Genomic DNA, 14117 nt, shown 5'->3' on the forward strand with positions numbered 1-14117 from the left:
GATGGGAACTTTCTGATAAGTGATCCTTTTAGTAACTGTGGGTGGGCGCTGGTAAATTGTATTGTGTACAGAGGCATTTGCCATTGGTCCAGACAAGAGATTTGGAGCAGGCGTGGACTGGATGAAGGTGAAAATACTTGACCAATCTCACGAGAAAATATGAGATTTTACTGATTATTGTTTACATTGCAAAAAACATGAGAACCGAACCGAATCGATCCGGATTCAGCTGAAACGCCTGCAACAGCACAACTTCCGAAATAGATTGGTTTCTTCCCTGAAGCGAGGAAGGCGACTGGAGACGAACTTTGTTTTGGTCGAGCTGACACCCAGGACCCTAAATTCATCACATCACCGGGGGAGATAAAGATAGGGGGGTAACTAACGCTAGCTTAAAGACATCATTTATACCTGGTGAAAAACGCAGGACCTCGAGGGTCGCCATTGTGTGGAACGAGATAACCCGACCGATGCACGGTATGGTCCTCGGAGAGAGGGATGTGATGGGGATCCCCGCCTAACTGGTATAGAAAGGCGGGTTTGGGATACCCGGAGTTGTCGAGGCCTCCGAGGGAATCCTCCGTCGTCAACCCTGAGCTACGCAGCGCGCTCCCGTGTCTTGATCGTTGCAATAAGCACGCGAGGGACGCGGCTGTGGATGCGGCCTAGCCTGGGAGGGTCTGCCGAGAACAGGGGGAAACAACAGAGACAGTTTCGGGGTTAACAGGCCCTTCAGAGGACCGTGAAAATATTAAATTACAGTAAGTATTTCGGTTGGTTATCGAACAAAATGACATATCTGGGCATGCCTCTCGCTAAATGGAGACTTCGTGGCACGAGCACCTGGCAAAACAGAACAGAGAAGATGCTTCTTTTTTGAGTTAGCCCGTTGGATACCTAACGCTAGCCATGTAATATGTTCGCAAAACCCCTTACTGTTTCGGGGTTCAATTTACTATTTATTTGCTTAAGCAGCCATTTGATCGAGCAGGAATAATCAACGTTTGTCTGTTCTGGGAGCATTAATTGTTTGTCAAAATCCAATCTTTATGTTACTAGCTAACGTTAACTGTTAGCTGCTGTATTGCAATGCTACGCTAAGTGATGTCCAACATCGGTAGACTTGTAGCTCATTTAGCTCATTTTTCAGTCTTGGCTGATTACTTCGCGGGTTATTCACAGGGGATCTTTTAGATCAATATGTTGTCATTATAACGTTGAGCCAGCCAAACCTGTAATGAGTAGAATTAAGGGCTGTTTGACATGGATTGACATGGACACCACAGGTTGCACTTTTTATTTCAATCCATGCAATTCATAGATAACTGACTTGGAACACAGTATTGGGCGTGTAACGTTAACCTTTACACAAGCTAGCAAGCTGGACCCTTATTGTCTATTGTGGCCATTGCTGTGAGTGTACTTGGCAGCCCCTCCATTAGTGACCTTTCATAACTCCATCGCCATGTAACTTAGGCCTATAATGCCAGGGCGTTATCACATGATGCTATAATTTCCAAGCAATCACTACACACATCTGGCCCACGTCTTTAATGCCTATTAAGTGTCTGTTATTAGCTATATGTTGGGCTAGATTTTGCAATATATTATTGAGTAACAAAGTTTTATGGCCGGTACTTGCTGAACACATGATGTATAACATTGTTGTCAAGCTTATTGATGACTCAGAACAGGAATTTTCCACATCCATATAGTTAAAAACAGCCATGAGTCATCACAAAAGATGGCTTTTGAAACAGTGAACCCTCACTCCCACTTGAATATTCCACACTCTTCAACACCTTCCTTAATCTGTGCTCTTGTCTCTGCAGCCATGATGGAAGAACTGCATAGCTTGGACCCCCGACGGCAGGAGCTGCTGGAGGCTCGCTTCACAGGGGTCGGTGTGGCAAAGGTTTGTGTTACAGCAGATGTCACAAAGGTGAAGCATCGGAAGTCTAGTCAGAGAGCTTATTAGAATTACAGATTTTCTTAATTAAACATTTTTGTGAATCTCTTCCCTTTCTTTGTCTAACTCAGCCTCAGTATCATTCTGCTGTTTGGCCTGGACAAGCTTGGCCCCACTCCTTTTCTTTGTCTGTCTCTGGAGAAGGTTGAGCTGTGTCTGTGTTTTTTGGCTGGTGTGATATGGCATCTCTCCCTGGCTCATGATGTAGCGGCTGTATATGCAAGTGGTGATGCCTGCCAAAAAGGCCACAGACGGGACAGGGGTGGTAGAGGGAGGAGGAGTGAAAGCAGAAGAGGAATGCAGAAATGGTTCTTGACCAGGTGTAAGTGAAGGCAGCATTTAGCCTCACACCCCTTTCTTGCTACATAGATGGAGCTGTCTTTGTGGAAGGTGATCTTGGAACAGTTAGGGAGTGAGAGTCAGTGCCAGGAGTGGGCCCTGTGCCAGCCATAGGCAGAGCAGAGCCCAGAGCATGGCATGGCTGCTGCCGCAGAGAAGATGGCGGCTCTTGCTAAGGCATCATGCCACAACCACCCTGTATGACAAGACAAGCAATGTGTGTGTGCGTGGGGGTTTAGAAAGTGAGGGACAAGTAATTCTACAAATCGCTCTGAAGAAATATGGGTTGGTGGTCTAAAAGCCTTCAATCTTACATAGAAGTTTTGAGTTTTTTCTTTGACCTTGGAAAGCCTCGTGGCACTGCTACTGTATTTGTTATCACTGACTTGGCATGAAAATTGTTGTCCTTTGCAGACAAAGATGTAGAGCACCTTTTGATAATGGAGCATAGGGGGGTTAGAATCTGTTGAAAAGTCCCCCCTTTTTTTGTAAAACAACCAAGATATGAATTTGGAGGGGGTTAAAAAGAAACCATCATTCGTAAATGATGCGAGGCATCTTTTCAATGTCTTTCTCTGGAGAGGGGCACTAGTTAAGACTATAGTGAACAGGAGAAAAATAGATGACATTATCTAAAGGTGACGGAGAGACAGAGGAATACATCCCCAGCAGCATGCCTAATGTTCAGCCATTTTAGGAGGGTTCAGTGAGAGAGCTCTAGTGTGCTCTGAATGACTAAGTATCTCTCCCTGATTGGACAGTGCCTCCTGAATTTTGATGTGAATCACTTGATTGACAGGCATCACCTAGGGAACCAGCATTAGAACCGATGCAGGTCTACATTCTGTGGGAAGTTAATGGTGATGGTATTTAGCCAAGCCTCCGCATCCTTTCCCTCAGTTTGTCACCCATTTTACTCTCTTTTCAAACTCGTTCTCTCTCGCTCTTGCTCTCTCTCTTTCTCTCACACACGGGCATGCATTTTGAGGATGAAATTTTATTTCTACATGTCTCTTGCACCTTTTAAGCATATGTGTGGTTATTTGCTCTCTGTAAATTCTCTCATGTATTTTTACCTGATTTTTAATAGGGCTCAGGTCAGAATCAAAATGAGTCATCCAATCAGAGTCTATGCAGTGTGGGCTCTCTCAGTGACAAAGAGCTAGAGGTTAGTCTCAACCCTTACAGCATTATTTTTTGTTGTTGTTTATGTTTTTGTTTTTTTAATGCCAACCCCATCTCTGGGTGTTACATTGTAATGCATTTGGCTGATGCATGCGACTTTCCTCACAGACTCCTGAGAAAAAGGCAAATGACCAGAGAGTGAGGAAACGCAAAGCAGACCACTTTGACAGCCAAGGTAGGATTGTCTCTGAGTTCTTTTTATCATGTATCCCACATTTCCTCAGCTTTTTCTGAACTCCTCGATTCTCTGTTCCAGCCAAAGCAGGAGCAAGAGGACATAAAATTAGTGATTATTTTGAGGTGAGTGGCAGAAAATGTTCTCCCTTTTTTTGTGCTGGGAACAGCTAAGCTCACATCCCCTGGAATGCTTCAGTGTGGGGGATATAATATTTCACATATCTTCTAACACCTTCTTATAGCCACCTTGGTCTTTTCCATTGAACTGCTTTTTTCTTTTTCTTCTTCCATTCGTTCTTCCTTTACCTGTCTATCAGTTTGCGGGAGGTAGCGGTCCTGGTACCAGCCCTGCCAGGGGAATTCCACCAGTGGTCCGCTCTTCCCCACAGCACTCTCTGTCCAACCCCCCTGTCATGGTGAGCATGTTTGCTCTATGGTCTTTCTTGTGCTTTTCTTTACTCTTATTTATTTATTTATTTTTCAAATCTCAGCTCTTTCCATTGTCTCTTTCACTTGTCTTATTAAGAAGATGTGAAGAATCAAATGTGGTCTATAAATGCCCCTGTACAGAAACTGTGTTTAGTGCAGTACAATTCAGTTAGCAGTTAAAACCAAGGAAAAAAAAGTATTGAATGAGAAATGGCTTATTTAGTACCGTTTGTCAAACATAAAGACAGCTATTAATGTTATAATCAAAAAGAGTTTAGATAAACCTGTTGCACATTTGCTACTTTTGTAAACCAGAGGCCGTGCATCTCTCCAAGTAAAATGAATTGTTTAATACACCTGAGCTTCTTTTTGTCATCCAAAACTTTAGACTTGCCTATTTTATCTCATATGCTTCTCGTTTACTCTCAGATTGCGGTTTCCATAAATGTTCTTGTTCCAGATTGCTATCATGTTTTATCACAACTATTGTGATGAAGGCGACTGATGAGTGTTTCTATCTTCCAGGTGCAGCAAGGAAGCCCGTCATCCGTCAGCTCCAACACAGAACACTCCTCTTGTTCACTGAAGCCTCCTTCTCTTCACGTGCTCCACAAAGCCACACAGGTACTGGACACGCTCTTCCAGCTGGTTGTTTGTCTGGTTTAACTCTTATTTGAGTTGTAAGTTGGTAAATAGTCAGCATATGTACCAACAAGTCACAAGCAGTCATTATAAGATGGAAGATATTGTTAGATGAAACTACTTGTTGCACTGCATTTCACTGTGATGTAGACTGAGCCAGCATTAACCGACACTTTTGTGCTCAATGTACCCTTTAGTCTGACCTTACTATAGAGAAACTAACAGCAATGGAGAACAACAAGAACTCTGACCTGGAGAAGAAGGAGGGCCGCATAGACGATTTGTTGCGGGTACTAATCTCATTACACTTCACCCCTGCTACTCTGCTTGCAATTTTCATTAGTTTTGAGAATATCATGTTTTCTGTCTTGGTTTTTTTTCACTCAAGGCATGTTAGAGTTGACATTTCTGCTTTTATAAACAAGTATTCTTTTTGTTCATTCTTCATATATGAACGTTTTTGTGCTTTATTATATGTTCTCTTCCAGGCCAACTGTGATCTGAGGAGGCAAATTGATGAACAACAGAGAATGCTAGAGCGATACAAGGAACGTTTAAATAAGTGTGTGACCATGTCCAAGAAGCTTCTGATTGAAAAGGTATGTTTATGCATTGATGTAATTTTAAACTATTAGTTTCCAAAGTGAATAAGTCATTAAATTAATGAGCTACTTGAACAAATCCTGAAATACGGCACTTCACAATAAATATTCCAGCTTTAATGCCTGCCTTTCTTCCCTCCCCTTATTTCAGTCTAAACAAGAGAAGATGGCATGTCGGGATAAAAGTATGCAGGATAGGCTTCGACTGGGTCATTTCACCACAGTGAGACACGGTGCATCTTTTACTGAGCAGTGGACAGATGGATATGCTTTCCAAAATCTTATCAAGTGAGGCTCTTCGTGTTTAATGCATTAAGTATTTGTGCTAGTTTAAATGTCAAAATCCAACTGTAAAAATTATTTTCTTTGTTTTTCCAGCATTTGTAGCAAGCAGAATCATAGTTTGAATGCTTTGTTGTGTCAAACACATTTGCTTTCCTAACAGGAGCACCTTATACTCTCTGTAGGCTCCCATTGTTAATCTTTTTGTATTATATATTTATTTTAGTTTATTTTATTATTCATATTATTCTCTGTGTGGGGATTATGCTGGAGCGGCTAGGGGATGAAGGACAGGTTGGTGAACGATGGGAGAAGAAAGCAGAGGAATAGAAAAAGAAAATGGACAGAAAGAAAGAAAACTCAAATGATACACAGCACATGAAAGACAAAACAATGGGAGGTGCACGGTCCATTTTTCCTGCTAATGTATTGTCTATTTCCAGACAACAGGAAAGAATCAACTCCCAGCGAGAGGAGATTGAAAGGCAGAGGAAGCTGCTAGCCAAACGCAAGCCACCCTCCATGGCTCAGACTCCACCACCAAGCCTTGAGCAAAACAAACGCAAAAGCAAGGCCAATGGAGCAGAAAGTGAAGCGTATGATGCTTTTGTTAATTTCTTTTCTCTTTTATACCAGATATCATCCCTCTGTATATTTATTTGGAGCTGCCTTTTTTATTTTTTCTTCTTTTTTTTTTTTTGGTCTTGCAGGTTATCACAGGCAGAGTACCATGAGCAGGAGGAAATCTTTAAACTAAGATTAGGCCATCTGAAGAAGGTAATCCTCCATGTTTTTGATGCCAGTTGCTCATTATGAACTTTTTCGTTAGTTGTTTTGTTTTGTTGCACAGCTTCTGACATTTATATTTTGTTTTGCAGGAAGAGGCTGAGATCCAAGCAGAGCTAGAGAGATTGGAGCGAGTGCGAAATCTTCACATACGCGAGCTGAAAAGGATCCATAATGAAGATAATTCCCAGTAAGATTTCTTAGTCCCATTTCAGACATGGAGTACAGTCAAGCTCTGAAATTTTCTGGGGGTATGTTCCTAGAGTACCTGTGAATTTAATAAAAATAAAAGGCCTATAAGTGCCTATTTTTATTGTCGTTCAAAGGGCCATAAAAATTTGTGGAGGATATTTGCCATTTCTGCAAAATTGCAGAATGTCTACGAATGACTGAGGCCATGAACTCTGAACTGTGATTTTGCAGGGGTACAATGTACACAGCATTGCTGTTAAAGTGACACCTTAGTCATTCTTAGATAAGGTGTCTTTAATTTTAATGTGTTCATACATTCCAAATCCATTTGATTAATTCCTGAACTTCACCTGTGATAATATATGCAGTTTTTTCCCTTTGTTCTCTTACTAAAAATGAATAGAGCAAAATTTGTTTATTGTGCATACAGACACAGAGTGAGTGAAGTAAGGAATCCTTGTTTTGGAGAACCAAGCTGTCTAAAAATGTTTTATGATGACCAAAATTGTAAATCTAATCTGATTATACATTGGGATTGACAGCACGGTAAGATGGACTGTTATAACTTAAAATAAGTAATGATAGTTAGATGGTTTAAAATGCTGTGTTCAAATAATTGATTAGGGTTGTACCCATTTCAGACTTCACTTCCTGAATTTTGTTTTTTTACTTATATTGGTGTCTAATCGTTTGAAAGCCTATTTGTCAGTGTAACTGGCTTCACTCCAAGTTCTATGTTAAAACGGATAACAAGTTTCTGGCTCCAGGTCAGTAATGTTGCTTTGTTACCAAATTGTTTAGTTGGGGTAAAATGCCCTCAGTGTTGGATAGTTCTTTTATTTTCTTCATCTTTCTCCTCCACCAAAATAATCTGGGGTGTCCTTCTGCTCCTAATACTTTTTTTTTATTTTTTATTTTTTATTTTTTATAAACTCCGTTCTGTGCAGATTCAAAGATCACCCTACGCTAAATGACCGATACCTGCTACTCCATTTACTTGGACGGGGAGGTTTCAGTGAAGTTTACAAGGTGAGTGAGTAATGAGGAAAGAGACTGATCAGTCTTTCTTTCTTTTCTTGCATTTTCATATATATATATTTTTTGTCCGTGTTTTGCTGCCTTTACAGCATTTTCAAGTAAACGATTACTTGAAACGAAAACGAAATATTAATAAACAGGACTTAAATCTGAAGTTCTGCTTTACCTAATGAAGCAATGGCTGCTACAGATGCTTACTGATTCACTTTTTTCCAGGCCTTTGACCTAACAGAGCAAAGGTACGTTGCGGTCAAAATTCACCAGTTAAACAAGAACTGGAGGGATGAGAAGAAGGAAAATTATCACAAGTGAGTGCTTTGCCATTTTGAGGCAATACTTTGGTATATTTAACACAGCTTTGACTGATCTTCTGTGCCATTGTAAAGTCACTTCATTTTAACTTCATTGCATAAATCCTTTATTTTCAGACATGCTTGCAGAGAATATAGAATCCATAAAGAGCTGGACCACCCACGAATAGTTAAACTTTATGACTACTTTTCACTTGACACTGACTCGTAAGTCATTGCTTTTAAAACAAATACTTGAAACTTGCACCACATTCTGCCAAGGTGCTTAAACACTTCTTCTTTGTTTTGAAACAGGTTCTGCACAGTCCTGGAATACTGTGAGGGTAATGACTTGGACTTCTACCTGAAGCAGCACAAGTTAATGTCAGAGAAAGAGGGCCGCTCCATCATCATGCAGATCGTTAATGCCCTCAAGTACCTCAATGAGATCAGACCGCCCATTATCCACTACGACCTTAAACCCGGTAAGTCTTCATTTTTGCTTTTGCATTGTTAGAGCTTGGCACATTTCTTCTTTATGTTCAATAAATAGTAATACCATCAGTAAAATTAACTACTTGCCTTCCTGCTGCAGCAGTTTTTAAACTGCCTAATAGAGTGCACCGCACTGGTTATTAACAAGGAGCAAACCCTCATTCATTCATAACCAAGTAACTTTCTTTTTCTTTTTTTTTTAATACCTTAATCAGAAAAAAAAACCCATCTAAGATTAGCAATGTGTTTTACAAGAGTGTTGTGGGTTGACTTAGGTGTCATTAACCTGGCATGTTTTTTGATGTTGGAAGAAACTGGAGGTTCTAGAGAGAGCCTGTGCAAGCACAAGGAGAAACATGAAAACTCCAGAGAAAGACCCTGCCTGGGTTTGAACTTTTTGTGGAATAGAAGTGCTAAACATAGATCCACTGTGCTAGCTACCATCTTATTTTATATTGGATATTTTCTTTCGTGCCTGTGAATCTTTTCCCCTCTCTTTTCAGGTAACATTCTGTTAGTGAACGGCACTGCTTGCGGGGAGATCAAGATCACAGACTTTGGCCTGTCAAAGATCATGGATGATGACAGCTACAACTCGGTGGATGGGATGGAGCTGACTTCACAGGGAGCAGGGACGTACTGGTAATATTTGCGCTGAAAGATAACGGTGTTTAGAAAAGTCAGAAACGAATGTACATGAGTGGGAAACAAGTCTTATCGAGCCTGCTGTTAATTGTTAAAGCTTGTATAAAAATTAGCCAATGAATTTCTGCAGATAAGTAGGAGAGAAATTTTCACACAACAGCTATCCGGTCTTTAAATGATGACGTGATGAATACTGCTCTGTATCTTGTTCTATTTAATTTCAACAAGCCCCTAAAAACAGTCAGTGATCACTGTCGGCTTCTCTCACTTTTTATTACTGCTAATCATTTTAAAGCTACGTTTTTAAACCCTTACGATGTAACTACAGCTCAGCCCATGCAGCAGTATATTGACTAACCTCGTATTGTGGATGGATTATCTCAGTTGTTCTCCTGACTGAAATTTGGCCCATTTACAGCATCCTGCCATCCGAGTGCATTTGCCACTAACCATTGGGAACCCTCACATTAACGTTTATCGAGTGGAAAAAAAGTCCTTGTTCGTTAGCGTTCGCCCTCCAGCCTCACTGTTTATATTATGCTAACATAGCTGTGTCGCTAGCGATCACGTAGCACATCATTATATACCAGCTAGTCCAACTTCAGTAACCCTACAAACGTCACTGCTGTTTACTTTCCTGTCTTCATTTATGTTGGAGGTGATAGCAGAGCTGTACGTGTTATTTTTTTCAGAAATCTCTCAGTCAGAACATGGTATATTATATTTAGATGGAAGCTAGCGAGCTAACTTCCTGCTAACTTCTAACTCTGTTAAATTTCATAAATTCTGTTTTCATGGATGCCTGGATGTTAAATTTAACTGTTACACCCGGTAAAGCAGCAACGCTGATCATTTTATTACAGATGAAAGAATTTAGACAGTTTTTCAACTCTTAGTAATGCTGCAGTGATCATTTGACTTGGTGACCTGCAGCGGAGTTTGGGCCCAGACATGGCTAATGACGTCAGACTTAAAGACTGGATTGGTAAAGAGAAACCATAGAGTGTTTCTGGTAGGTGGGACGTTGCTAAAATATGACACAGCTGCACAATGAAAGCTGAGCAGGCTTATAGTCAATGGAGACGGGAATTTTGTCAGATTGTCCAGCACACTGTCTGGATTGTCTGAAGGGAATGAAATTGCAAAGGAGTGAAATTAAGGGGCACTTGCAGTCACTTATGTTGAATAACTGCATTTCTTCTTAATATTGGCAGGGTAGAAATATTCAGTGTTTGTGTCATTGTAGTTGAACGGTCGAGGAATAATACCATAACAATGGAGAAAAATGGAGAGAAAACATAATCAGGATAATGCATGTAAAACAAAAAACTGAAGTGAGGTTGTGGCTAAAAAGCATTTAAAGCAGTCCTCTACTGGTAGTAGTTGTAATGTTTTTGTGGTTTTTGTTAATGGCTGTTTCTGCAGTTCTGGTTTGTGTATAAGTGCATATGTAAAGGTCATCTTGCAATTTAACTCTGATTGCCTGGTTTTTATTTAGAGTGCAATGTTTATTTAAATAATTGCTATGCTATTGAATGCACCTTGAAAGTCCAGACAGTATAATTGGGCTTGCTGAAATTCATGAATATTAACATAGCTCCCGTCTTCTTTTTTAGGTACCTTCCCCCAGAGTGCTTCGTTGTTGGCAAGGAACCACCCAAAATCTCCAATAAAGTTGACGTGTGGTCTGTGGGAGTCATTTTCTACCAGTGTTTGTATGGCCGCAAGGTAGGAAACTCGCGCTGAATAAACATTTTAATAAGACAGCTGAGCTGCAGTTGGGATAATTTTAGATTTTTTTTTTCCACATTTATTTTTAGAGAAAAGAAACTTAGTGTAACTGCACTGTATAACAGCGCATGTGCATTATTTATATTCAGTTTTTGTAGATCAACTTGGTATTGTTGGTTTGGTTTTTTTTTTTTTGTTTTGTTTGCATCATCCATTTAATATCCCAGAAATATTGGTGTTATTCCCTTCTATGTTTATATTTATGCCTCTTTGTTTATCTATTTGTATCTCTAGTTCTACACTTCATTTTATTTGCTTTGTTGTCTGTTGTATGTGTGCTGCTATGACAACTCAATTTCCCTCTGGGATTAATAAAGTTTAGCTGATTCTTATCACATTTAACACATTCTAAATGGCACGTAGAGACTGACCTGGCTCAGGCAGAAGCAGTGTTTGTGCATGCCTACATTTTATTTCATTAAAGCTAACATACTGTCCAACAACAACACAAAAAATATCAGCACAAACATTTACACTTGTAACTTTCAAATATATCTGTAGGCCATTCTTTTTAAAAGGTAAACTGCACATTTGGTAGTTTCTCATCCTTATTCCTCAAATTAACCCCTTAGAAATATATTGCAAATGCCTCCCAAATTGTTTTCACTCTCCTGTGTCAAAAAAAGCCTTTTGTTTTGTTTTAACTGCTTTTTGCTTTTGCAGCCTTTTGGCCACAATCAGTCCCAGCAGGACATTTTACAGGAAAACACCATCCTGAAGGCGACAGAAGTTCAGTTTCCCCCTAAACCTGTAGTCACACCTGAAGCTAAGGTATTGCACTCATGATTTTTGGCTTTGCATTTTCAAATACTTCAACTGTAATGCTTTTTTTTTTTTTTCTTCTCTCCTTAAAATCTCTGCAGTCAAGTGCACGTACTGTCCTTACACCCTGTTTTTTGTTCACTTTCCAGGCCTTTATAAGGCGCTGTCTAGTCTACCGTAAGGAGGACCGCATTGATGTGCACCAGCTGGCCAGTGACCCCTTCCTTATGCCCCACATCCGCAAGTCAGTGGCCTCGTCGGGCACCTCAGGCATGGCAATGGCTTCCACATCCAGCTCCTCCAACAGCAGCGCCTCAAACTGAGCCCACGCCCCTTAACTGACTAGTGAACTGAATTCATTTAAAAGGGTGGGGTGGGGCGGGAGCGACGCTATACTGTGTCACCCCCCTCCTAACAGCATCCCACCTTGCCATGAAATGCCCAAGGGGAAACTGGTCAGATGGCAGCAAGGGGTGGGTGAGAAGTCATGGATGGTTTGGGGAGACAACATGTCACCCTTCATCCTTCTCATATCCATCTACCCCAGCCCACCTGTCCTGCTTTCTCAAAAGGGTGACATGACATCGTTCTAGGGGTCAAAGCCCTGGATGACTCACATAGCAAGGGGCGAGTTTTTGCAGCGTGTTGGTGAAAAATGGGGTTCAATGTTCCGGAGCTTTCTTTTCTGCTTTAGGGAAAAAAAAGAGAAAATAAAATGAAGTATAGAACTGCTTCAGCTTGGCCAGATGGAAAGGACTGTGGAAGACCTCATACCTATACACACTCACAGATACATCCATGCATGAGCCATTCTGGTCCAAGGTAGTCTGAATTCCGCTAGCTCAAATATTTTTGTTTTCATTTCCCTGAACTTAACTGAGGGAACCAGTCGGGGGGCTGTTATTGTATTGAACCCTAAATATCTGTGGCACTATGTCATTCAACCTGCTGTTCTGGGAACCCTTGCCTCGAATAAATTCCAGACCTGAATAGTCTGTGACGAGGAGGGACAGAGTTGACAGTCTCATGTACCCCCTCCCTCGCATATCCTCGTCAAACTCCTGTGACCAAAGCGTATAACTTCCAGATGGTGGCAGTGTTTCACCTCTGTTTTTATAATGAATGGTTTTAGAGTTGTGCTACTTGATATGGGGTGGAAGCTGTTGAGAGGAGATCCCTTTTAACATTTTTTTTTTTTTTTACTTCTCAATTTAAACCAGTTTAATGGGGAAAACTGTTGTTTTTCAAGTTGCCTTTAATTAGAACTGTTAATGTTTTGTTTGCCCCCTTCCCCACTCCCCCACCATAAACACACATATTTATTTAGGTATGTTTGAATTTATTTTTGGACAATAAAATGCAAGGGACTGGTTTACTTTATAGTACTGTTGGGGGAGATTGGGCCTTAGCAGAAAGTTGCATAAAACATTAAATACTATTGGTTAAAATGTGTCTGTTGTTCTTGTTTTCTGTGTGTGTGATGGGGTTACCATTGCATCTTTCTTTCGATCTTCATTTTAAATGCAGGTGTATTCATGAGCATATGTATCTTTTTAATTATTTGTCCCTTCGATGTTCCTTTAGAATCGATTTAATTGACTATGAAATTTGCATTCAGCCCCATTTGGCTGCAGATGGGTTGAGTCACTATTTCCAGTCATTATGCAAATGTTCTGTTTATAAAGTTAGGGAAACCTGCAGTCATAAAGTATTTTTTCCCACTGAAAATGCTACGTCCAGATGAACAGAATCAACTTTTTGGGACTTATAATTTATTCTTCAATAATTGAGCAAATGAAAGTTGTGGCAAGGAAACAAAGAATGGACACAAACAGTCTGAAGAAAGTTTACTTAATAGGGAAGCTCAATGCAACAGTTATAAATCTGATTACAATTACAGATTTTTCTGACTTCTGCTTTTCTACAGTTGCATGAAGGTCAGTATTTATACAGCTATTTTTAAAGCCCACACTCAGTGGGTTCTCATTTGTGTGTCTGCGGTGGCAAGCTGAGTAATAGTTGATGTATTTTGTATTTGAAGACAACTGGAGAACTCAGTCGTAACAGACCTAGTTAAATTTTCTAATATCTGATTTATTTATTTTTTCCCTGTACACAGAGTTGGCAACTCACTCCTTCTAATTCAGACTTTATCCTATCGTTATTAAAAAGCTTTATAAATTAGTTGTTTTAAGTGGTACTTGGTGTGAAACCCTTGTAATGTAAAATCTTTAATGCTGCATTACAGGTTATTTGGCATGTTCATATCCTTCAACTCAAGGCTCTCTACTATAGCAGGTCTCACGAGTAAGCCATGATAACTTTTCTGACGAGTTCAGCTCTGACAAAGGAGCTTAATAAGCTGATTGGGTTGGGTTTTTTTTAACAGGGTTTTCAAAACATAAAATTGAAAGCTCAGATTATTATTTATACATTTTTATTAGCACTACTTTGCGGTCAAAAACACTGAATATGTGTATAATTTATTTAAAA

General features: G+C 40.1%; 1 protein-coding gene across 5 annotated transcripts; it reads left to right on the forward strand.

Annotated features, from left to right (window-relative positions):
- Nucleotides 1–55: 55 nt before the first annotated feature.
- On the forward strand, nucleotides 56–13072 carry tlk2 (tousled-like kinase 2). 5 transcript variants are annotated; one of them, XM_085404483.1, is made up of 21 exons: nucleotides 59–761; nucleotides 1833–1942; nucleotides 3399–3476; nucleotides 3602–3668; nucleotides 3750–3793; nucleotides 3988–4086; nucleotides 4625–4723; nucleotides 4939–5031; nucleotides 5230–5340; nucleotides 5495–5631; nucleotides 6069–6221; nucleotides 6336–6402; nucleotides 6504–6601; nucleotides 7551–7632; nucleotides 7858–7949; nucleotides 8070–8159; nucleotides 8247–8416; nucleotides 8930–9068; nucleotides 10688–10799; nucleotides 11526–11633; nucleotides 11774–13072. In XM_085404483.1, exons 2-21 carry the CDS (start codon nucleotides 1835–1837, stop codon nucleotides 11945–11947), a joined length of 2121 nt encoding a protein of 706 aa, XP_085260609.1. In that variant the 5' UTR covers nucleotides 59–761; nucleotides 1833–1834; the 3' UTR covers nucleotides 11948–13072. The 5 variants fall into 5 exon arrangements, with proteins under 5 accessions (XP_085260606.1, XP_085260608.1, XP_085260607.1 ...); XM_085404484.1 differs by having other exon boundaries at nucleotides 60–761; nucleotides 1833–1915; XM_085404480.1 differs by having other exon boundaries at nucleotides 56–761; nucleotides 6069–6402.
- Nucleotides 13073–14117: the final 1045 nt, after the last annotated feature.

Source organism: Rhamphochromis longiceps, linkage group LG4, assembly GCF_057381845.1.
Source record: "Rhamphochromis longiceps isolate RC_006_pf linkage group LG4, R_longiceps_female_GT1.1, whole genome shotgun sequence".
Taxonomy (NCBI): domain Eukaryota; kingdom Metazoa; phylum Chordata; class Actinopteri; order Cichliformes; family Cichlidae; genus Rhamphochromis; species Rhamphochromis longiceps.